The sequence below is a fragment of the Sus scrofa genome, chromosome 12, assembly GCF_000003025.6.
Source record: "Sus scrofa isolate TJ Tabasco breed Duroc chromosome 12, Sscrofa11.1, whole genome shotgun sequence".
Taxonomy (NCBI): domain Eukaryota; kingdom Metazoa; phylum Chordata; class Mammalia; order Artiodactyla; family Suidae; genus Sus; species Sus scrofa.
The window spans coordinates 27,542,153-27,567,368 of NC_010454.4; the positions used below are offsets into that span (position 1 = coordinate 27,542,153).

Below are 25,216 nucleotides of genomic sequence, written 5' to 3' on the forward strand. Positions count from 1 at the left end.
GTTGCTTAGCAGTTGACCTAGAAATCTCCTTCCCTAATCTCTGTGTATCTGACGTCTTTAGAGCTTTGTATCTTCTTCCTCAAGACCATATTATAAATTTTATCAGGCTTTTTGAGAGGCCTATCTTTTGTAAAAAGCAATCGTTGATATTAGTACTTACTATCACTTTTTTTGTGATATTGTAAACTCTGGATGAAAATATGGTTATCGTATTTTTCCAATTAGTTGGTAAAGCAACTATTTGTCCTTATTTGTTGGAAGGCTGATATCTCCTTCTTTAAGACAGCCCCCTCCCCTGAATTGCCCAAAAACTCTAGGCTTACTCAAAGTGGTAAGGTCTGTGAGTACAGGCAGAGAGCAGTGTAATGAGTCCTCTGGCGTTTTGTGTCTGTTGCTATCATAATTGGGTCTGTGTTCACACGAGTCCTGCACAGTATGAGGGACCTTTGTTTTCTGTTGCCCTTATAACACCGGTGCGCTCTGCCGTCTTCCAGAACCATGGTGGGGCCCAGCTGTAGGTTCCAAGGTGAACACTTGGAGTTCTCGCTTTCGTTCTCACGAAAGCAGTCTGATACTGTGCCATGAGGGTTAGGTCTGGCGGGGTTTCAGGATGTAGCCTCATGCTGCTAGAACTACTCTCCCTTCCCTGCTTTGTCATGTACTGATATCTCCTTATGTTTGGAGCTATTCCTGTACATTGTGGTCAGTACACAATATTTGACCCAAATTTGGGATGACCATTACCCTTAGAAATAGTCATGGTGAAGAAGATTGGTCATCCTTAGCAGAAGCAACCCTAGAACTTGGAAACATCTCTCTGGATTGATTCCAGTCAAGGAAGCTAGGGTATATAGTCTCGAGGAGGGGTGGGGGAGTGGAGGAGGGACACGATTGGAAGCCCAGTTTGGTCGTATTATGAACCATCTAGACAGAGACTGTTATTAGCACAGAGATAGTCTGTGGGACCTTTACCCATCACTTTCCTGTGGGGGGACAAGGACTCTTCACTGGGTTTTTCTAAGCTTTAACTTAGCAATTTAAATTTCTTTCTCTTTTTTTCTTTTTAGGGCTGCACCTGCGGCATATGGAAGTTCCCAGGCTAGGGGTCGAATCAGAGCTGAAAGGTCAGTATGAGCCTTTCAGGCATAGAGAAAGAACATGTCCCTTTATCAGTAAGTAAATTGATGCTCTGTTCTCTATACTTACCTTGTAATTTGGTTACACGAGTTTTGCCTTGAGAAGCTAATCAATCCTTGAATACACTGACACATGGTTTTGTTTTGTTTTCGTTTTATATCAACAAAGTTAAGAATTAGACTCCTGTTGATCATGAGAGACTTAGTAGGTGGCTAGTAACTTGTTTCTCCAGGTTACTGTGTTTTAGCTGTCTCTGATGGCAGTGCATTTCTCTTCTGGTGATGAATGTCGAGACAGAGAAGTGTCATTTATCCTTTTTGTTAATTACAGGTATTACTGTTTACATTTGGAAAAGTAGTGACTAAGTTAATATTTGGAGAGCTGGATCTCTGGCCTGAGGGTAAATTGGTGAATGTTAACCAAGACAAATTACAGAAGTTGGCTAAGCATTTTGTAGTGACCTTATATTTGGGTCATACTCACTGATGCATGGGTCAGACTCACTGATGCATGGGTCACAGTCTGAGTCCAGGTCTTTTTTTTGGTCTTTTTAGGGCTGCACTTGCGGTATTTGGAGGTTCCCATGCTATGAGTTGTAGCTGCTGGCCTGTACCACAGCCACAGCCACGCCAGATCCCTTAACCCACTAAGCAAGGCCAGGGATCGAACCTGCATCCTCATGAATACGAGTCAGATTTGTTTCCCCTGAGCCACAATGGAAGCTCCTTGAGCCCAGTTGTATTTAATTTGAGGCACTTGAAAAGTAAGAAACTCTCAGTTGTCAGTGAAAGATAGCTTTATTGCAAACCATTAATCCTACTGATTCATCTCCTTTCTTAGGCTTGAAGGAGAAGATAGTGAGGCGCTTCGAAGTCTCCCCAGATGGGTCCTTCCTGCTTATAAATGGTGTTGCTGGATATTTGCATTTGCTGTCAATGAAGGTGAACCATTATCAGTTGTTGCTTGTTCTTCTAGGATAGGACATTGGTGTAGGGATAGTCTTGAACCATAACTCATGGTGTCCCTAAATCTGCATCTGAAGTAGAGAAACGTAGTGGGACTTGGGAGAAGTTATGGGCAGTTAGGGAAGAATTTTTTTTTTTTCTTTTCATTTTTTTAAAGTTGTATTGAAGTGTAGTTGATTTACAGTGTGGTGATAATTTCTGCTGTACAACAAAGGGTTTCTGTTATACATGTACACACATCCATTCTCTTTCGGGGAGAACTTTTAGAGTATGGGGAAGAACAAAGTTGAGTACGTGCTACAAAATAGAGAACTGGATTGTTTTTATTCTACACTTTGAGATTCTTCTGTGCAGCTCCTAACAGTTTGATAAGTAATGTTTATTCTTTCAGACTAAGGAACTGATTGGCAGTATGAAAATTAATGGAAGGATTGCAGCATCCACGTTCACGTCAGATAGTAAGAAAGTATATGCCTCTTCAGGTAAGTTGAGTTAATGACAAGATGATCCGAATAAGATCATCACAGTAAGAAAATCATTTCTATATTTAGAATTCATTTTTCATTGCTCTTTGCCTTCTCATTTACTAACTGGTAATGGTGAAGTGCTAACCGCTTAACATGCACAGTTTGAGGAAAAGATGAGAAGAAAATGCACATTTAAAAGATGATTCAGGGAGTTCCCGTCGTGGCTCAGTGGTTAATGAATCCACCTAGGAACCATGAGGTTGTGGATTCGATCCCTGGCCTTGCTCTGTGGGTTAAGGATCCGGCGTTGCCGTGAGCTGTGGTGTAGGTTGCAGACATGGCTTAGATCCCCGTGTTGCTGTGGCTCTGGTGTAGGCCGGTGGCTACAGCTCCGATTCGACCCCTAGCCTGCCATATGCCACGGAAGCAGCCCAAAAAATGGCAAAAAGACAAAAAAAAAAAAAAAAAAAAAAAAAGATTCAGGAGTTCCCATTGTGGTGCAGCGGAAACGAACCCAACTAGTATCCTTGAGGGTGCAGGTTTGATCCCTGGCCTTGCTCAGTGGGTCGGGGATCCAGCATTGCTGTGAGCTGTGGTGAAAGTCTCAGATGTAGCTTGGATCTGGAATTTCTGTGACTGTGGCGTAGGATGGCAATTGTAGCTCTCATTTGACCCCTAGCCTGGAAACCCCCATGTACCATGAATGTGGCTCTAAAAAGCAAAAAATAAATAAATAAAAGATGATTCATTCTAAGACTTTCTCATTTTTTTTTTTTTTTTTGAAAGATGGTTAGAGTCATTACCCTTTTTCTTTTAGCCCCTTTTTACTTGGATAATGTTCGGAATTTTCTTCATTATTGACTGAAGACAGGTTTGATCTCATTCTGACATTTTTGTAGTACTGTTGACCAACTCTTTGTCTTTCCTGATGGTCCCTAGTCTTGTGCTTTTCTGCTGGCCTTTTTCACTATCCCATGTCACCTCTGACTCTTACTCCCTTCCCAAAGGATCTTGGGGGCCTTCACTAGCTCATGCTGCTTGGTAGCGGGAGGCATCAGAATAGTTCTGCCAGTGAGTAGTACTCTTAAATTTATGTGGCCCTTTTTAGCATATTTTTTTCCATTTTTTAAAGGTTTTACTGATGTATATTTGATTTACAATGTTATGATAATTTCTGTTGTACAGCACAGTGATTCAGTGATGCATTTACACATGTCCATTCTTTTTCAGATTTATTGCCCACATACAGACCTTAGCATAATTTTTATTTTACTTCAGCTAGGAGCATCTGATAATATAGTATTAATTTTTTTTTAAGCTTTAAAAACTTTTTTACTAAATTTAGCGTTAACTTTTTTTTTGTCTTTTTAGGGCCATGACATGGAAATTCCTAGGCTAGGGATCATATCAGAGCTGCAGCTACACCACAGCCACAGCAACACCAGATCCGAGCCGCATCTGCAACCTACATCACAGCTCATGGTAACACCAGATCCTTAACCCACTGAGCGAGGCCAGGGATCAAACTTGCATCCTCATGGATACTAGTTGGGTTCTTAACCCCACTGAGCCACAATAGGAACTCCTAAAGGATTTTTTTTTTCTTCTCAGCCTTTTTAGAGCTGCGCCTGTGGCATATGGAAGTTCCCAGCTTAGGGGTCAAATTGGAGCTGTAGCTGCTGGCCTACGATAGCAAAGCCAGATGCAAGCTGCGTTTGCCACCTACGCCACAGCTCATGGCAACGCCTGATCCTTAACCCACGGAGCAAGGCCAGGAGTCAAACCCATGTCCTCATGGATACTAGTCGGATTCGTTACCGTGGAGCCATGACGGGAACTCCCCTAAAGAATATTTTTAGAGAAGGAGGGTTGAAGAAAGAATTTACCTTTTATCTTTTCAACTTAATCAGGTTTTTCTTTTTGTTTCCTCCTGGAGTAATTAATTGTTACTTCTTTTATCTTAAGTCGTCATCAATTCATGATGATTTAAATCCCCGTACTTTCTAGGTGATTTTCCTGCCCTTGATCCCTTCCCTTCCCATTTTTGTCTGTTGCCAGCTAGACATGTCCTTAGACACCTTCCTTTATTACTCTACAGACATAGAGTTTTTAAAATTTGACCATATTATTTCTAAATACGTATTTTACTATTACCTAATCTGACTCCTTGGAGCCAGCCTAAGAATTTTTATTAATGAAATAGTTGAAATGATGAGATTCACTGAATTTTCTTTTCTTTTCTTTTTTTTTTTTTTTTTTTTTGTCTTTTTGCCTTTTCTAGGGCTGCTCTCTTGGCATATGGAGGTTCCCAGGCTAGGGGTCTAATCAGAGCTGTAGCTGCTGGCCTACACCAGAGCCACAGCAACTCGGGATCTGAGCCATGTCTGCAACCTACACCCCACAGCTCATGGCAACGCCAGATCCTTAACCCACTGAGTGAGGCCAGGGATCGAACCCACAACCTCATGGTTCCTAGTTGGATTTGTTAACCACTGTGCCACGACGGGAACACCTCACTGAATTTTCAATAGAGGGATAATAGTATAGGGAAGGATGAACTTTCGAGCATTATCACCAAAAAGAAAGATGAAGTAAGTGATTGAGGGACCATCTTTGAGATGGGTGTAAGGTCATTATTCAAACTTTATAGTGGCTGTGCGGAAGAGGGTGCTCATCCATATTGAATGTAGAGGAGGAGACAAAAGAATAAGGACTGATTTTGACAATTGGATGGCTATTTCTTTCTTTTTTTTTTTTTTTGGCTGCATCTGAAGCATATGAAATTTCCTAGGCCAGGGATGGAACCTGCACCACAGTAGGGACTTAAGCCCCTGCAGAGACATGTTGGATCCTTAACCCACTGTGCCGCAAGAGAACTCCTAGATAGCCGTATCTATCGTGAAAATATTTGTGTTCTCTTCAGATTTAATATCTTTTATACATTCTCTCATTTGTATAAACTGCTTGTGTTCATCACTCACATTTAGCATTTCTTATTTAAATGAGTTGTAAATGGATAAATTATGCATTCCTCCTTAATTAAATTATAAATTCCTTTTGATCTGGATCAGTTCATTCTTCACTTCCTTTTCTCTCGTCAGCTGCATTCTTAGTTTGGTGTCTGAATCACCTAGCCTTGCATATTAGGTGCAAATACCTCTTGATAGATGTTGGAAGACCTGTGTGGTAGTATTTTTTTTTTTTTTTTTTTCGAATTTTGCTCCAGTAATTTTTCTGAGTGAAATGTGGAAACGTTCTTAAAAGCTCAACTCAAGCCAAGAGATTGCGATTTTCACTCTAAACATAAAGATGGTGTTTATTAATGACTAATGAGGATGCAGTTTTCTATATATGGAGAATATATTCAAGAAGTATTTTTAAAATTTTTAGCATTTCTATATACAAGAAATATTTTTAGGCAAGTTTTCTAGATCTAGGACATTCATAGTAGGTCTTTATTGTAGTCCCTCGTGTTGTTAAAGAGGCATCAAGAATGATCAGTTCATTTGCCTTAAAAGTTTAAAGCAAAATTAACCACAAGCCCTTTTTTTTTTTTTTTTTTTTTTTTTTTTTTTTTGTCTCTTTCCTTTAGCGGATGGGGAAGTTTATGTTTGGGATGTGAACTCTAGGAAGTGTCTTAACAGATTTGTTGATGAAGGCAGTTTATATGGCTTAAGCATTGCCACATCTAGAAATGGACAGTATGTGGCTTGTGGGTAAGTACAAAGAGGTTCCAGTAATCTTTTTTTTTTTTTTTGCTTTGTAGGGCCACACCTGCAGCGTATGGAAGTTCCCAGGCTAGGGGGATCGAATTGGAGCTATAGCTGCTGGCCTACACCACAGCCACAGCAACCCTGGATCCTTAACCCACTGAGCTAGGCCAGGGATTGAACCCAAAACCTCATGGTTCCTAGTCGGGTTCGTTTCCACTGCACCACAACGGGAACTCCTGGTAATCTTTAATCACCTTTTGCTAATGAGAAAACATTAAATAATTGAATATACTAGATGATGCTTGAATAGGTCTGTTTGTAAACTCTTTGGTAATATGAAATCTGTAAATCCAAGTTTTTTATTTTACATTTTATCATCTTAATACCTGTTAATATTTGTATTTAATAATGTAATTAATGGCAGTTTTTCAGCTCTTAAGCAAAGAAAATACTGGACTATCTTGTCACATTTTCTTTTTGCTACTCTTGTGGCACATGGAAGTTCCTGGGCCAGGGTTCGAACCTGTGCCACAGCAGTAACTTGAGCTGCTGCGATGACGATGCCAGATCCTTAACTCACTGCACCACTAGAGAACGCCGACATTATTACATTTGTTCTTATGTTTGAAGTACTCATTTGATTACATCAAGTGTTCCTGTTACTGTTTTAGCTTCTTATCACTGACGATGCAGTAGAATAAGTTAAACTTTGATTTGAGGTCTTAAAAATACTTAAAGCATTTTTTCCTTTGCCTAGGTAAGTAATTTAAACCAAAAATATATTCCTTAGGAATACTGTTTGTTAGTTTTTTTTTTTTTTTTTTTTTTTCTTTCCTCTTAAGGCTGTAGTTGATCAGAGCTGCAGTTGCTGGCCTAGGCCACAGCAACGCTGCATCTACCACCTGCGCCACAGCTCACAGCAACACTGGATCCTTAACTCATTGAGCAAGGCCAGGGATTGAGCCCACATCCTTATGGATACTGGTCGGGTCCTTCACCTGCTGAACCCCAACAGGAACTCCTCTTTGTTAGCATTATAGAGGCTTTGAAAATATTATCTAGAACATGTTGCTGAGAAAAATGGTTATTATACTGGGGAAAAGATGGCTTTATTTCCCTACTTGGTTCTAAAGATGCCGTGTTGGAGGAGGAGGTATTGGATACTTACCTGTAATTCTGAACGATTTTACCTATCAAATCACTACTCGCCACTCGTAATTTTAGAACTTCCAGAAGTCGGTCTTTTATGATTATCTTGGACTGAACACGATTGATCATAGAGATTTCAGTCGCACTCTCCCTTGTTGGGAGAGCCTGTGGATCTTCCTTTTCAAAAGCATAGCACACTCCCCACTGTTTCTTCATGTCTCCATCCTTCAGAAGTTAAAACTGGGGAAACTGCTTATAAATAGTTCTACCACCATTTGGCAATTGGTTAGCTTGGGGCCTGGGAAGCAAGGAAAGGAGAACCAGGCTGTGGTGCCTGGCGTATAGGCTAACATCATGTGGCTCTGCCATGGGCAGGAGACAGCATGAGCCTGGCCTTTGCCAGAGTAGTGAGCGCTGTGGCAGCAACTCATGATTAGCAGCTCTTCTGAGACTAAAGCTCCTTTAAAATGAAGACTGGTATTTAAACTATTGCTAAGTAATTTTAAGCAGACCTTTTGTCTTTATGTGGTACAAGAATACTACACAGAAATAACCTTCACTCAAATTTGTGAAGTTAATTTAATCCTTTCCTGGGCTTGCCTCTCTTTTTTGCATCAATTTTTTTTTTTTTAAAGCCTTTTTACTAATCCTCTTTGAAGGGCCCAGAGAGGAAAGAATCTGATATTAGTAGTTAAAGCTCATTTGAGTTTAATTGCCCTTCAGTGTAATTGAACTCAGATGTGCTTGGTCAAGGACCATTATTAGGTTTTTATTGTTAAACCTCTAAAGAAGGCCTTAACCCCTGTTAGGGGAATTTCTTCATGTTATCAGGCAGGTGGGGAAGAGTTACTGGTGGTGGCATCAGGGCAGAGGTAGGAGAAACTGAACTCACTTAAGCTGGTTGATTGGCTGCTCCTTCCCTTCTTCCTCCCTCCCTCTCCTTGCTCTGTCCATGTACTGAGTGAAACCCCTCTGTCCTAGCCTTTGGTGCTGGGAATTAATTTCTCCTTTGATCTCATAATTCATCTGTTAGTATCTGTTAACTCTTTTCAGTGTACTGATATAAAGTAGATGCTTTTGATTTAAAAGTTTGCTCTGAGAGGGAAAATAAGAATATTGTAAGTAGAGAAGTCTTTTAGTTTATAGTATCTTTTCTATGCCTTTGGTTAATCTAAGGATTGCTACGTATTTTTAGAAAGTAGTTGAGAGTTCCTGTTGTGGCTCAGCAGTAACAGACCAGACTAGTATCCATGAGGATGGGGGTTCAATCTGTGGCCTTGTTCAGAGGGTTGCCGTGAGCTGTGGTGTAGGTCATAGACTGCTCGGATCCTGTGTGGCTGTGGCGTAGGCTGGCAGCCGCAGCTGCGATTCAACCCCTAGCCTGGGAACTTTGATATGCGGTACCTGTGGCCCTAAAAAGCAATAAGAAAAAGTTGTCACATTAATTCATACAACATCAGTATTGGAATGTACTGGGAAAATCCTTCTGGACTAATCCTTCCTAATAGATGAGGGGCTGATTGCTCTGAAGTGGTGGGTAAGACAACTGAAATCATTGATAAGGTAGGGTCTTGAACTCTGCAGTCTTACTTTTCCCGGTGGCACTGCCCTTCTCACTTCACTGGGTGGGATCTGTAGTTAAGTTGTACCTTTCTTCTGTAAATGCAGTAGTGTGTTTTGTTTTGTGACTTCCTATCTGGTCTAGAAGTCAGTAGAAGAAAGAAACATTTGAATGGTGGCAATGTATAAAGAACTGTATATTGGAGAATGGGAAATAGTTAAGACCTGGCATATTTATTCCTCTGCATGTGGCAGCCCTTGGAACAGACCTTGGAAGGTGGCTCACTAAATTCACGTGGCCCCACAAGGTGACTTGGAGAATGCCCATTATTCGTGGCTTCATAGTCTTTGCTTACAGTGAAAAGGTTAGGAGAATCTTGTGCTACAGCCACGGAATATCACTAGCTTGGGGTTTCTGCCTTTACTAGGGGTGTGCAAGCTATACACCACTTTGGAGTCTTTGCATTTGGGGAACCAGTGGTCAAAGCCATAAAAATACCTATTTTTATATTTCTAATCAAAATTCTGTCAGGTGATTAGATGTTTGTTGACCTCCATCTTCATTAGCTTTTTATAAATACACAAATTAAACTTGCCTTTTTACTAGTTTCCATCTAAATTGTTGCAGAGAATACGGAATAATTCAGGACTGTAGGAAAGTATGAAATTCATTTTGATTTAGGGCCTGGAGTTAATAGGCCTTTGATTTTAGTGCTCTCATTGGACAAAAAATGGGTTTCATTTTGCTTCATCTGGAGATTCTTCAGGACACGGGTGCTTTATAATGCAAGAAAAACCTATTTTATTTAGTGATGTTTTTGCTTCAGTGTCCTTATTCATGAAACCATTTATTGAGCATTGAGCTGGGGCCTGTAAGATAGAACGATGCATCTTATAGTTTATGATCTTCCAGTGGGGACCAATGCATCCATGTATCTCTGTTTACAAGGCAAGCCATATCATAAGGACTGCAGGTGAGATGAAGAGAGGTTGTTTTGTTTTGTTTTGTTTTATAGCTGCACCTGCAGTGTATGGCCAGAGATTTAATCCAAGCTGCCACGCTGGATCCCACTGCGCCAGGCTGGGGATTGAACCTGTACCTCCACAGCAACCAGAGCTGCTGCAGTTGGATTCTTTTTTTTTTTTGTCTTTTTAGGGCCGCACTCATGGCATATGGAGGTTCTCAGGCTAGGGGTTGAATCGGAGCTGTAGCTGCTGCCCTACACCACAGTCACAGCAATGCGGGATCCTAGCCGAGTCTGTGACCTACACCATGGCTCACAGCACTACTGGATCCTTAACCCATTGAGCAAGGCCAGAGATCAAACCTGCATCCTCATGATCGGATTCATTTCTGCTGAGCCATGGTGGGAACTCCAATGTAACAGTTTTAATTTTAAGGATATTAGGAATGGTGAGGGTTGTTATAATTGAACATCTAGAAAAGGTTTTTTGGATATATTGGCACTTTATCTGGGCATTTTCAGGGCCAGATGGGATTCAGAGAAAGGCATTGCCACTGCAGGGGTAGTGGAAAGGGTGAGAGAATTCGGGTTTGTGTTCTGAGAGGACTATGGATGGGATGACTCTTAAGGGGGGCTTGGCTACAAGGTAAGCAATTGGGGATAACTTGTAGAGAAGTCTTTTGTGCTGTGTTGAAGAGTGTGGACATGATATGAAGTGGGAAAAGAAACCGTTAAGGGTTTTTAAGTAGAGAATCATGATGATATCTGAATTTCAGGATTTGAAGTAGGTAATTCTCATGACAGCCTCTAGAAGAATAGAGATGCAAGAAGATGAGCCTTGAGATCATTGCAGTAATCCAGGCATTAAGTGATACGGGTGCAAGTGAGAATAGGGAGATAGGTAAATGACGCTTGTAACATGTCATAACTGCTGGGAAGATTGGGATGGGAGAAAAGCAGTGACGCTCTCAGGCTCCAGGCCTGATTAACCAGAAGAGTTGTCCATGTGAGGGTGGAGGAGAGAAGTGTCAGAGATAGGTTCACAGCCGTGTCCACAAGCGGTTAGAAATCAGTATGGAATTAGATTAAAGACACTCGTTTGGACATCTTTGGTGGTCCATGGGAATAAATGAGATGAGAGAGACCTTTATCTCTTGATAAGGTAGGTTGATCTGGCTAATTGCCATCATTCCTGTTGGGCTCTGATAATGGATTGAGCTCTCCTCTTTTTTTTTTTTTTTTGTCTTTTTCTAGGGCTGCACCTATGGCACATGGAGGTTCCCAGGCTAGGGGTCTCATTGGAGCTGTTGCCGCCAGTCTACGCCAGTGCCACAGCAACATCGGACCCTTAATCCACTGGGCAAGGCCAGGGATCGAACCCGCAACCTCATGGTTCCTAGTCGGATTCGTTAACCACTGAGCCACGACGGGAACTCTGAATTGACCTCTTGATTCAAGAACTGTTTCTAGTCTAATCAGCTGTGGTTAGGGTTGGGAGGATGATAGTCACATCTATTTTTTTAGTTTGAAGTTCAGGGATGAGCTCCTTTCTCCCTTTGTTCTTCCACCTAATGATACTTTTTGTGTGATTTTTTTTTTTTTTTAGCCTGATACCTCACTTTCCCACCCTAAGTCTCACCTCTTCCGCAAAGCTTCACTGGAGCAACTTCAACTCATATTACTTTTTCCCTTCTTGAGGTTCTGGATCACATACAGAACTTAGCTTATGTTTTCTTGTATTTCTGGGTATTTCTTGCAGGCATGGTTTTTCTGGGATAAATTTCTTCTGATACTCTGTATTCCTGAGACAGTTTGCGTACTGCAGTATGTACAGATAACATTCAATAAATATTGACTAAGCACTCTCAGCATGTTAGAATCAGTTATATTTTAACACAAATGCCACTATAATAGTCTGTTTATCAAAATTATTGTGCCATTTTTGTTCCACACATTTAAGCAATAGTCAAGTAAGAATTAATTAAGGGTTTAATTTAAGGATACTCTGATGTTCATAACGGTAAGATTTGATCTAAAATTGGTATTTAGAAGAGAGCTATATGGATTATAGCTTCTTGTCTTTAATTAAGATGGATTTAGGTATAAATTCTCTTTCAGTAGAGAAGAGATTTGGTATAAGTAATAATAGGTATTTTGATCCAAGTCAAAAATATAAATAAAGATAAATTTTGTCTTAGTCATTTTGGGTTGTCGTAACAAAGTACCGTAGAGACTGGGTGGCTTATAGTCAACAGAAAATTTGTTTCTCATATTTCTGGAGACTGGAAATCTGAGATCATATTGCCAGCATGCTTGGGTCATGGTAAGGGCTTTTGTCCCAGGTTACAGAAGGCTGACTTCTTGCTGTGTCCTCACAGGGTGAAAAGAGAGTGAGAGAGCCTCTGGGGTCGTTTTTATAAAGGCCTTAATCCCATTTGCGAGAGCTCTATTCTCATGACCTGATCATTTCCCAAAAGCCCACCTCCTAATATCGTTATATTTTGGATTAAGATTTCAACATAAGAATTTTAGTGGGACCCAAACGTTCAGTCCATAACAAAATTACACAAACCCAGGGTATATATTATTTCTCCTGAGTGATTAGCATGGACGACATAGAGTTATCAGGGCTTAAATTAAGGGGTTCCTAATGTATATGAAATGTGCATGAGAAAATGTATTTGTGAGTAGTTTGAAGACTTTATTTTTTTTTTGTCTTTTTGCTATTTCTTGGGCCGCTCCCGCGGCATATGGAGATTCCCAGGCTAGGGGTCCAATCGGAGCTGTAGCCACCAGCCTACACCAGGGCCACAGCACCGTGGGATCTGAGCCGTGTCTGCAACCTACACCACAGCTCACGGCAACGCCGGATCGTTAACCCACTGAGCCAGGGCAGGGACCGAACCCGCAACCTCGTGGTTCCTAGTCGGATTCGTTAACCACTGCGCCACGACGGGAACTCCAGTTTGAAGACTTTAAAGCATTACATCTAGCATACTATTTGGTGCGTCAGCTATAATTTCAAGCTGTGGAATCTTGTGTGTGAACTGACTTTGTCTCTTTTATGCATTGTGCCTGGTTCATTGTGTGCAGTAAATATTAAGAAAATAAATAACATTTGAGTGATAGGAATGGGAGAACGCAGAGTAGAATGCACGAGTGCCACCTTTCTGAGTTTGAGGCTTAATTTCTTGCATCTTTCTGGTTTATATTGCATTTGCTAATTAAATTTAAGTATCTGTGAATTACAAGGACCTATTCATGTTTCTTATAAATAATGCCCATAACATTAGGTGGTCTGAATATTCAAGTCAAAAATGTTTACTGAAAGTTCTTGTCTGTCAATGATACTGTTAATGATAAAGTCATTAAGATGTACTTTTCATGAGTGTAATTCATTGCTGGTAAATATTTCAAAACTTGGAGTGGATGGTCACTTCATTAACTCTTGTCAGTAGATGTTCAAAAACTAAGATGCCTGCTGTCCCAGCTCTTGTTCACCACTGATTTGGAAGTTCTCATAAATAGAACGGAATATAAAAAGAAAGGAGGTGATCTAAGTAGGGGAAGGACAACTTCCATTTGCATGCTGGAATATTAGGTTGACCATAAATGCTATGAGAGTCGCAGTCTTAGTCCCTTTTGTTTCTTTAGTATCCCAGGCACTTAAATAGGCATAGAGAAGAAATTCAGGAGTTCCCGTCCTGGCTCAGTGGTTAATGAATCCACCTAGAAACCATGAGGTTATGGGTTCAATCCCAGGCCTCGCTCAGTGGGTTAGGGATCTGGCGTTACCATGCGCTGTGGTGTAGGTTGCAGATGCGGCTCGGATCCCACCTTGCTGTGGAATGTGGCATAGGCCAGCGGCTACAGCTCTGATTAGAGCCCTAGCCTGGGAACCTCCATATGTCTCGGGCGCGGCCCTTAGAAAAGATGAAAAAAAAAAAAAATTCAGTAAATATTTATTGAAGGACTGAATAATGAAGATTCTGCACTCTCTTGGATTTTCTAGCTAGACTAGTAATTGAAAAGCTGCCTGAGTTAATAAGAATTTGGCAAGATTGCAGTAGAACTGATAGACTGTGTCTAGCTTTTGCCTTTGGTTGAGCTTTCCAGCCATGGGCCTCATGTAACACCATCTGCTTCCTGTAAATATCAGTTTGTGGGTTTAAATCTATATTCACGTAGGTTGTGAAAGCCCTTTTGCTTGTTTTTAATCTGTTGTATTCTTTTTTCTCTTCGCAGTTCTAATTGTGGAGTGGTAAACATATACAATCAAGAGTCTTGTCTCCAAGAAACAAACCCAAAGCCGATTAAAGCTATAATGAACTTAGTAACAGGTGTTACTTCTCTGACTTTCAATCCTACTACAGAAATCTTGGCCATTGCTTCAGATAAAATGAAAGAAGCAGTCAGATTGGTAATATTTCCTTACTCTTTCCTTTTAGCATTGATCATTTTATTTAAAATTTTTTTAAATTTTATTTAAGAATTTTATAGTTGATTTAGTGTTGTGTTGATTTCTGCTGTACAGCAAAGTGACCCAGTTATACATATACACACACACACACACACACACACACCACACACACACACACACACACGCATTCTTCTTTTCATATTATTCTCCATCATGTTCCATTGCAAGTGATTAGATACAGTTCCCTGTGCTATACAGCAGGATCTCATTGCTTATTCACTCCAAATGCAATCTACTAACCACAAACTCCTGGTCCATCCCACTCCCTGCTCCTCCCCCTTGGCAACCACAAGTCTGTTCTCAAGTCCATGAGTTTGTTTCTTTTCTGTAGATAGGTTCATTTGTGCCATATGTTACATTCCAAATATGTGATATCATATGGTATTTGTCTTTCTCTTTCTGACTTCACTTCATATGAGAGTCTCTAGTTTCATCCATGTTGCTACAGATGGCATTATTTTGTTCTTTTTTATAGCTAAGTAGTATTCCATTGTGTATATGTACTACATCTTCTTAATCCGTCATTGAATATTTAGGTTGTTTCCATGTCTTGGCTGTTGTGAATAGTGCAGCAGTGAACATAGGGGTGCATCTAACTTTTTGAATGAAAGTTTTGTCCAGATTTATGCCTACGAGTGAGATCACTGGATCATATGGTAGCATTGCTCATTTTAAAATTTAAGTTGAAAACATGGAAAGATAATAGGAAAGTGTTGGATTATTTTAAAAAGAGTAGCCTCTTTTGATGTAGAAATTGCTAGTATTGTAGCTTTGGGGTGTGATTGTAGAAAGGATGCACAGTAGCCACTAAATTTGTATTAAGTTCTTTTGGGAAAGCTGTGCTGTCCATTCCTAGCATTTCTTTCTTTGGCCATGCCTGTGGCATGTGAAAGTTTCTGGGCCAGGGATCGAACCCCTGCCATGGGAGTTTCAGCACTGGATCTTTTATCTGCTGAGCCACTAGGAAACTCCCATTCCTAGCATTTCTTAAGTGGTGGTTTTCATTTTCAGATGTTTCTTTCAGCTTATATATGAAGGAATATATTTAAAGATTTCATTCCTCTGTAGTTTTCTTTCTTCATCTACCTCTTTAAAGCCTGTTGTCATATGGAGACAATTCTTAAATTTTGAAAATAAATTGAGCTTGAAAATGTGTAAAAAGATTTAAATTTAAATAGCTGGATAGTATTTATGAAGATAGCTCTGTGCCAGGGGTCCCCAGGACCTCCCCCAGATTTGGTGAATTATTCTTTTTTTTTTTTTTTTGGTCTTTTTAGGGCCACACCTGCGCCACATGGAGGATCCCAGGCTAGGGGTCAAGTCAGAGCTGTAGCCGCCAGCCTACACCCCAGCCACAGCAACGCCAAATTCGAGCCATGTCTGCAACCTACACCATAGCTCATGCCAATGCCAGATCCTTAATCCACTGAGCGAGGCCAGGGATTGAACCTCTGTCTTCATGGGTGCTAGTTAACCACTGAGCCAAGACGGGAACTCCTTGGTGAATTATACCAAAAAAAAAAAAAAAAAAAAAAAAAAAAAAAATACAGCAAAAGGAAAAGGCCCATGGGGCGAAGCCTGGAGGAAACCAGGCACAGCTTTCTAAGAGTCCTCTCCTGGCGTGATCACATAGGACACATATAATTCCTCCAGCGAGTTGTGACCGCATGTGTTAAGTGTTTTTCTCCCAGAGAAGCTCATTCGAGACTCAGTGCCCAGAGTTCTTATTAAGGGTCGATCACGTAAGTATCCTCTGCCTGGGAGGTACCCACAGTAAAGACAAGTGTTCAGCATAAACCACATTCGCCAAATCACTTAGGCACAGTGAGCGTCCTTATCATTAGGTTAAGTTTCCCATCACTGTAGTGAGCTGTGTACCAGTCAAGTTCTCAGATGCCATCTAAGGGCCACTCTTGCAAGTGGGCCTTTCTAAGGATGTCAGCCTCAGGCCTGTGTTGACTCTTTTCTGCCCAACCTCAGAGCTCAGCTTAAGTGTCACTCCATCACTGAAGTTTCTTACCTTTCAGGCAGAACCAATTTCTTCATTCATTCAACTTGCTCTAAGTCAGGCATACAGATGGCATAGAACTTTGAATAGCAGCATTGCATTGTGCTATGGTTATGTGACTACCAGATTGTAAGCACGTTACAGAGATTCTTATTTTTCTCTTGCTCATTCAGCAAATTAGCCATGCGTTTCATCAGCTTTGTTTAATAGTGTATAGTTTACAAAGATTTATCAAGAATTTTACCAAAGAAATTTGAGCCAATTAGCAGTCCTCAGATGATTAGCCTACCCATAGTCAACAGCTAGTAAAGGGTGGTGAACTGTGATACTAGATTCCATATTCTTTCTAGCATTTTAATGGTTTTCTTGCTAAATTCCTCAGAGCCCTAGAACATATTCAGGGCCTCTCAGGTGGCAAATAGGTTAAGTAGGAGGCTAAGCTCCTCCCTGTATCACATGGAGCAGCTTCACGGTTACCTGTGGTACATATTGGTATTCTGCATAAGATTTTGAGGGAAGAAAGGATTGTGCTGCAAAAAGAGTTTGGAAAATAGAGCATTGCATTTTAGTGGTTCCTTATTGAATGAATCGTTTGATAAATGAGAGGGTTCTAATTCAAGCCAGCTTTAAAATCCCTACTCCTGTGAGAGGAGTGGTGGACTAATTCATACTAACCTTTTATCATTTTAGTGGTAGTAAATTGTTTTAGAAAACCATGGGATCTATCTCTGTTAATGTAATAAATTCTGCAAGATGCCTAGTAGTTAGTTCTGCCTAGTTTGCTTCAGTAATCATGGCAGCATTTATGGTTTTTATTGTGGCAAAATCACACAAGGAATTCATTAGTAACAGCCAACTCCTGTTTTTTAAATGGTAGTCAACCATAATGTCTAATGGAAAGAAACCAGGCATAGCAGCTTCAGAATGGCTCAGTGAAACAGTTTTAGTATCATTAAATGCCGTCTCTTATAATGATCCAAAGAGTTCTGTTATCTGGGCACAAAGTAGGGAAGATAAATCTAAGGCATTGCACCAGTAAAAGACCCAGAAGTTAAATTGTTATTACATCTGCAATCTTGGACGTTGCAGACAAACTGGAACTTCTTATCCATTAAATTAAGGATGAGAGTGCTTTTATTTGTTGACTTTTGATATCTGGACCCTAAAATGTAATGACAAAAATTACGTGGGCGATAAAGGAAACTTTTTGAATTAAAGAAGCTAAGTTCTTACTGGGCTTTTTCTTTGTTCAATTATAGCTTTTAATACAGGGTTTCTAAAGAGAGATTAGAGCACAGCTGAGTTCTAACCAGGTGGGGGTCATTGGTCTGAGGGAAGGTGTATGAAAGCAGGGAGATTACACCAGGGAAATTTGCGGGTAGATACAGTTGAGTCTTTTATGAGGGCTTGTAAACATGTTTTTTTGCCCTTGATACCCAAGTCAGTGTAAGATAAATTAAAAAAAAAAAAAAAAGGTCAGTAATTTGGTCTGTATCCTCCATCAGAAAGAACACACCAGCTTGTATGAAACCATGGCCTCTGCATGTGGTTGTGTTGTTATTTGTTGCACAAGGACACCATATCTGAAGGGACACTGTTCACATCATACACTTTGTGTTTATATTTACCACATTATTTCCGGTAATTTTGGTAACAGAATTGTTCTGTTTATTTAGGTAGAATAAATACACAGCAACCTGCTGGTAATCATGGGTTTTAAAAAATTGCTTTGTGTCTTGTGCCCCAGTTTTTGTCAACTTTTTGGCATTAACGGGTCAAGACCACTTCTCAGTAGCACCAATGCCTTTGCATTGATACCATGCTATGCAGGCAGAACCTGCTTCCTGGAGAAGTTGAGAAGAATTGAAAATGGGTTGGAGATTTCACTGTCAACTTGACTTCTTGACAAAATGATCAATAGGTATATTATGTCAGGGGGATCAGGGCCAAGTAACGGCTGAAACCTGTTCAGTGGACAGAAGTATCTCTAACATTGTGTTTTACATGGTAAGTACTATGAAAAGCACCTTGATGGGGTGGTTTAAAGTCTCATTGAAAAGTGTGAAGAATGATAGACTACGAAGATAAACAGCTGAATGATAATTCTTTATGTCTTTGAGTGTGAAGGTGCTATTTTTCTTGGCAGAGCTTAGAGAATGTGGGAGGGTGCGAGTTGTTAAAATCCTAGTCTGCTAAAGTAACTGCTTCCATGCTTAGGTTTTATTTATCCACAAATTGGATGAGGCCTCAGCTTGCCTATTTGGGTCTGTTTTCCCTGGCAGTGGACTTTTCTGGAAAAAAATGACTTGGCCTCGAAGTGAGCTTTTGGCTCTCGGAACACAGTTTCACTTGATGAACCAGGTTTTCCTCATTTAGTCTTCCTCAAGGAGAGACTGTGAAAGGCAAAGAATATACCACACAATTGAGAACTAAAAGCGAAAAAAAAGGAGTTACATAATATTGGAAGATTTGGTGTGCCTTTGTCTCCGCTTCAGACTCTTTTTTTTTTTTTTTTTTTCTTTTTCTTTTTAGGGCCTCACCTGTAGCATATGGAGGTTCCCAGGCTAGGGGTCAAATGGGAGCTGTAGCTGCCAGCCTACACCACAGCCACAGCAATGCCAGATTTGAGCCGTGTCTGCAATCTATACCATAGCTCCTGGCAACACTGGAACCTTAATCCATTGAGCGAGGCCAGAGGTCGAACTTGTGTCCTCATGGATATTAGTCAGATTAGTTTCCGCTGAGCCATGACAGGAATTCTGGCTTCAGACTCTATGATGTTCAAAGTATCTGTTCCTTGTGGTCAAATTTTAGTGTTTTTTACTGTGGTTATGAGGTTAGAGTGTTAATGGGTACTCCTCTTGAGTTTTCACCTTATTCATTTATTTGTTTGACTTTCCCAGGCACCATGCTAGATGCTGCATTAAAAGCTTCAAGAAAACACTTTCTGGGAGTTCCCGTTGTGGCTCAGCAGTAACGAACCTGACTAGTACCCATGAGGATGCAGGCTTGATCTGTGGTCCCATTCAGGGGGTTAAGGATTCCACATTGCTGTGAGCTGTGGTGTAGGTCGCAGACGCGGCTGGGATCTGGTGTTGCTCAGGCAGTGGTGTAGGCCAGCAGCTGCAGCTCCAGTTTGACCTCTGGCCTGGGAACTTCCATATGCCGCGCGTGTGGCCCCGAAAAGGAATAAAAAAGGGAAAACACTTTTCTTCTCTTCCCTTCTTTCTCAGTTAATAGCACGTTGAGAATCAAATTTTAATTTTGGAGCACTCTCCTACTTTGAGAGAACTGAACTTTCACGTGTGCTACAGTCAAAATGAACTTTTTTCCCCCAGCAAAAAGATAAATTGAAGACTAAAATTTAAGAATGATAAGTTCCCAGTCGTTGCAATTTAAAACTCTTTATTATTTCCTACAGGTCCACCTTCCTTCCTGTACAGTGTTTTCAAACTTCCCAGTTGCTAAAAAGAAGAATATTTCTCTTGTTCATACCATGGATTTTTCTCCCAGAAGTGGGTACTTTGCCTTGGGGAATGAAAAAGGCAAGGCTCTGATGTATAGGTAGGTATTATTTATGTTTAAAAGTCAGAAACGTTTCTCAACCGCCTCTGAAAATGTAAAGATACGGTTGTTACATTCCAGGTTCTACCGTTATGTATAATTTATTAAGTCTGTAATTGTAATTATAAATTATTAATTGATAAATTGCCCTTTCCTTGCCTCCATGTGTTGGCAGCAAATGTTATGTAGGACCCTGTTTTATGTTTGAAGGCCTGCTTTCAAAGAAGCTAAAAGCTGGGGTGAAGAAGAGAGAGAATATAAATTGGTTTTGAGGGGATAGTTACGAAAATAGAACATAGCAAACAATATGTTTTATAGTTTTTTACTTACTTTGAGAGGAAATGGGTGGAACTGGGAAAATTGATAATTCCATCATTTTCATTTTTAAGGTCATTTTTAGAGTGATCTTTCAGTTTGGATTTTTATAAAAGGATGTAGATTCTTGCTGCTCTTGCAACACATTGGTTTGTTGTAATAACTGATTTTTTTTTTTTCTTTTCTCTAAGCCCCAGAGCCATTAGTATTTACACCAGAGCATTGGTCTCTAAGTGAGACTGTTTCTGGCATGTGGGTTGGACTGACAACCTTTCTGCTGGATATGGCTGAGGAGGTATTTCATAGGTCTTGATTTAACTTTTAGCTAAAATCTGATGCATTGGCATTAGGATCCCTCAGAATGTCAGCTGCCTAGCGAGAATGGTTGTGATTACATTTCTGCACTTAAGGTTTTCCCGAATTCTATTCTGTGATCTGACAATAATGCTGGGTATCACAACTGTTGTTTTGATGATTTGTGTTTTCTTTTTCAGGTTGCATCATTACTCAGACTTTTAAAGAGATAATATGAAGTAAGAAAATCTTTTTTTTAATTGATTCTACAGATTTTAAGGTTACACCCGTTGCTTTTAATTGGCAGAGGGACCATTTTAATTGATCTTGTTTCTGTGCCTCTGGGTTGCTGTATGTTCATTTAGGGGAATGGGATGGTTGTAGATCAGAAGAGCCTAGATGGACTTGATCCTTCCTTGGAAATTTCTTATTTCAAATCACAGAAATCTGGCTCTGTTCTTCTGAGGTCAGATCTCTAATATTGTGTCCATAATGGTCATCAGAATTGTAATTACTGAATATTTAATCCACAAAGGAGATTAGATAACAGAGAGATAAGTATCTTCAGTTATAATTACAGCTTCCATGAGCTCAAACCCTTTTATTTTGTGTGTTTCTTTAGAGATTGTAAGTGGCTGGTCTTGTGCTACCTAATAGTGGCTTGTCACAGAGGTAGTTAATGGCTGGTTATTGGTTTTTGCTGCCATATATAATGTATATATTGGTTACATGCATATATATATATATATTGCAGTTTTATTGAGATATAATTGGCATACAGCACTGTATAGGTTTAAGATATACGGCAGGATGATTTAACTAACATATGTCATGAAATGATTATCACAGTAGGTTTAGTGATCATCCATCATATCATGTAGATACAATAATAAAGAAATAGAAAAAAGTTTTTTTACTTGTGGTAAGTCTTAGGGTTTGCTCTCAACAACTTTCCTGTATAACATATGACAGTGTTACATTTATCATGAGGTACATTGCGTTGTTAGTACTCATTTATCTTATAGCTTGAAGTACCTACTTTTTTGACTGCCTTCAGCAAATGGCTGCTTGATATTTAAAAACAGTAGGACATGCATCTCTTCCCATGGCTTGATTTTTTTCACCCTAGATATGGTAGTGGTTCTGAGGTTGAGCTTTGCAGTTGGCCTGTTCATCACAAGTGACTAATTTGGTCTTCTCTGAGATTCATAATTGTTAAAGACGAGACTCTGGGAGTGCGTAAAGATTTAATTAGGGAAAATAGTTTTTTTTTTTTTTTTTTTTTACAGCCGCACCTGTGGCATGTGGAAGTTCTTGGTCCAGGGTCAACTCGGAGCTGCAGCTGCAGGCCTACCCCCTAACCATAGCAACACTGGATCCAAGCCACAACTTGCAGCTTGCAGCAACATTGAATTCTTAATCTTTTTTTTTTATACTTTTTTTTTTTTTTTTTGTCTTGTTGCTATTTCTTTGGGCCGCTCCTGTGGCACATGGAGGTTCCCAGGCTAGGGGTCGAATCAGAGCTGCAGCCACCGGCCTACGCCAGAGCCACAGCAACGCGGGATCCGAGCCACGTCTGCGACCTACACCACAGCTCACGGCAACGCCGGATCGTTAACCCACTGAGCAAGGGCAGGGACCGAACCCGCAACCTCATGGTTCCTAGTCGGATTCGTTAACCACTGCGCCACCACGGGAACTCCTGAATTCTTAATCTTACTGAGTGAGGCCAGGGATCAAACACACATCCTCAAAGAGACAATCTCGGGTCCTTAGCCTCCTGAGCCACAGTGGGAACTCTAGGGAGAAGAATTTTTTAAATTTAAATTTTTTATTTTTAAAGTTTTATTAAGGTATAGTTAATTTACAAGGTAGTGATATATTCTGCTGTACAACAAAGTGACCTAGTCATACGTATACACATATCCATTCTCTCTCAGATTTAGGGAAAAGGATTTTTGAAGGTAGTGGAATTTTGAACAAATCATTAGCCAGGAAGGGAAAGCAGTCCAGCTATCCTGACTTCCCCAAATGACATGACAATGGCATGTTGTTTATTGATGACTGGCAGCTATAAATTATGTTACTTCTTGTGTTCTTTCCTCAGATCCATTTGAGCCCAAAGGAAGCCTGTCCTGATGAATTTTCTCAGAAACTTTCCTGAATGTATGATAATATATGGACAATGATGTATTGTGCCAACTGTGCTTATTTAGGTTAACAGGATTTTTAAAAAAAATTTTTTGACCACGTCAGCAGCATGCAGAAATTCCCAAGCCAAGGATCAAACCTGTGCCACAGCTCTAACTAGAGCCACAGCAGTGACAGCGTTGGATCCTTAACCCACTGAGCAGTGAGGGATCTCCAACAAATGTTTTAATAAACCCATAACTTCTGTTTGAAAACAAGTGTATATGGTTCTTCTCTTTCCATCTACACACGCATACTGATTTGGGTGCATTTCTTTTAAGACTGAACATGAGAGATTGGAAGCACTTGTCTGGAGCCAGAAATCATATTCTCGTGTTACACGGTTAACCCTCGTTACCATGTCCCTCTTTTCCAGCATAGATCTCTCTGGTACTGGGGTATCTTCTAATAGAGGTTCTGATGAGCCGTGGAGGTCAGTCAACATTTGTGAGCGTGATGAGATCTAATGGAATGAATTTTGAACTTGCAGGTCTTCCTAGAAAGGTCGTTTGGAAACAAAAAGATTTTTCTGGGCTCAGTACTTTGAATGTTTGCCATTATTACTTTGTGGGGTAGGAGGCATTTGAAAACCTGGTATGCTTGTCCTAATTATTAGCCACTCCCCTTCCTGGAAATGTTCACCGTGCCAACCTAAAAGTACCATTTAGTTTAGGTTCCAAGTTTGACGGTTGGTTATGTAATTCTTTTTTTTTTCTTTTTTTTTTTTGTCTTTTTAGGGCTGCACCCACGGCATATGGAGATTCCCAGGCTGGTGGTCTCATCAGAGCTATAGCTGGTGGCCTGCACCACAGCCACAGCAACACGGGATCTGAGCCTCGTCTGCGACCTACATCACAACTCACAGCAACACTGCATCCTTAACCCGTTGAGTGAGGCCAAGGATCCAACCCGTGTCCTCATGGATGCTAGTTGGGTTTGTTAACCACTGAGCCCTGACAGGAACTCTCTGTAATTCTTTAATCATAGTATAATCTTACATTTCTTAGGAAAAACTGACATTGTGTATTCCACCCCACCTCGTTAAAACTTGGAAGAAGAGAAACACCAGGTTAGGAAGGGAAGTTTTTCCAGTGACAAAGATGGTTCTGGCTCTGCCCAGAGAGGTAGTAGATCCCATTTACCTGTACAAACAGGTCAGTGCAGGGCATCTTCAGTGTTTGAGGCCCTTCCAGATCTGTGGATGATAACCTCGAGCAGCACACTGGATCGTGTTAACGTATCCCAGGATCTTTCTAAAAGAGCATTTTCTGTTAGGATGGGCAATTGCTGTACAACTTTGGAGACCCCTTCCTATGTGCCCTCCTTTTTCAGCAGCATCTTCCATAGTAAATAATAACTAATGCTAACAATTTCGGAGTCCCGAATCCAGTTGGCTTATTAGTATTGTATCTCTCTTGAGTTGCTAGAGGGCAGCATTGTATTATGTAATTGAAGGGAAGGCTCTTGTAGCCTTTTTATCATCATCACATCTTTAGCCTCAGCTAAATCATTGTTTCAGGAATGGACACTGCAGGAGTGCTCTTTGTGGTGCAGCTGGCTAAGGATCCAGTGTTTTCACTGCAGCAGCTGGGTTGCTGCTGTGGTGCAGATTTGATCCCTAGCCCAGGAACTTCATATGCTGTGGGTGTGGCTAAACCACCTCCCAGCCCCCCAAAAAGGAATGGACACCTGGCCTTATATGTGCTTATTTTGCATGTGGTTTTCAGAGTGTGAAAGGTTTATAGGAACTTAACATTTTAGAGAAAATTACAGCGGCAGAGTTTGAATTTTAACTCTACTTCGTTAACATCTCTAGATTATACCCTAGTAGGGGCAGAATAAAGAATTCCCAGTTGTAGTTTCCAGGATAGATGTATGTGCTATTTGTTCTACAGACAGGTGCTACCAAGCCTGTGTCTTTTTTAGTTCCTGGGCAAGGGATCAAACCCATGCCACAGCAGTGACCCAGGCCACTGCAATGAGTCAGATACTCAACCCACTGCACCACAAGGGACTCCTGTCTTGTCTTTTATGGTTTTTTTTGTTGTTGTTTTTTCCTTCCCTTTTGGGAATAGAAGATTTGAGTCAGGTTTTCACTTCACCTCTTTGTAACCAGTGCCAAGCTAACTCTTCAAGGATATAAGAGCTGCAGTCATGAACTTATTTACTCGATTCTCTATTGGCAGTTGCTGAGGTAGCATGAATGTGGCTTCTGTCTGTTTTGAGGGGGAGCTTTTTTTGGGGGGTGGGTGCATCTACGGTGTGCAGAAGTTCCTGGGCTTGGGATTGAAGCTGAGCCACGGTGACAATGCCAAATCCTTAACCACGAGGCCGCTGTGGAACTCCTCAGGGGGAGACCCTCCTGAGATGTGAGGTGATATTTTGCCTTCTAGAGCCACGCGGGGTTCA

General features: G+C 40.6%; 1 protein-coding gene across 1 annotated transcript in view; it reads left to right on the top strand.

Moving 5' to 3' along the window:
- Window positions 1–23,025, top strand: part of UTP18 (UTP18, small subunit processome component) — a 38,998-nt gene extending 15,973 nt beyond the window's left edge. The window contains exons 8-14 of the mRNA XM_003131596.5: window positions 1,978–2,078; window positions 2,494–2,584; window positions 6,162–6,285; window positions 14,202–14,376; window positions 19,866–20,008; window positions 20,818–20,856; window positions 22,725–23,025. Of these exons, the coding sequence (XP_003131644.2) occupies window positions 1,978–2,078; window positions 2,494–2,584; window positions 6,162–6,285; window positions 14,202–14,376; window positions 19,866–20,008; window positions 20,818–20,842 (659 nt within the window). The 3' untranslated portion in view covers window positions 20,843–20,856; window positions 22,725–23,025. The remainder of the gene's footprint in view (window positions 1–1,977; window positions 2,079–2,493; window positions 2,585–6,161; window positions 6,286–14,201; window positions 14,377–19,865; window positions 20,009–20,817; window positions 20,857–22,724) is intronic.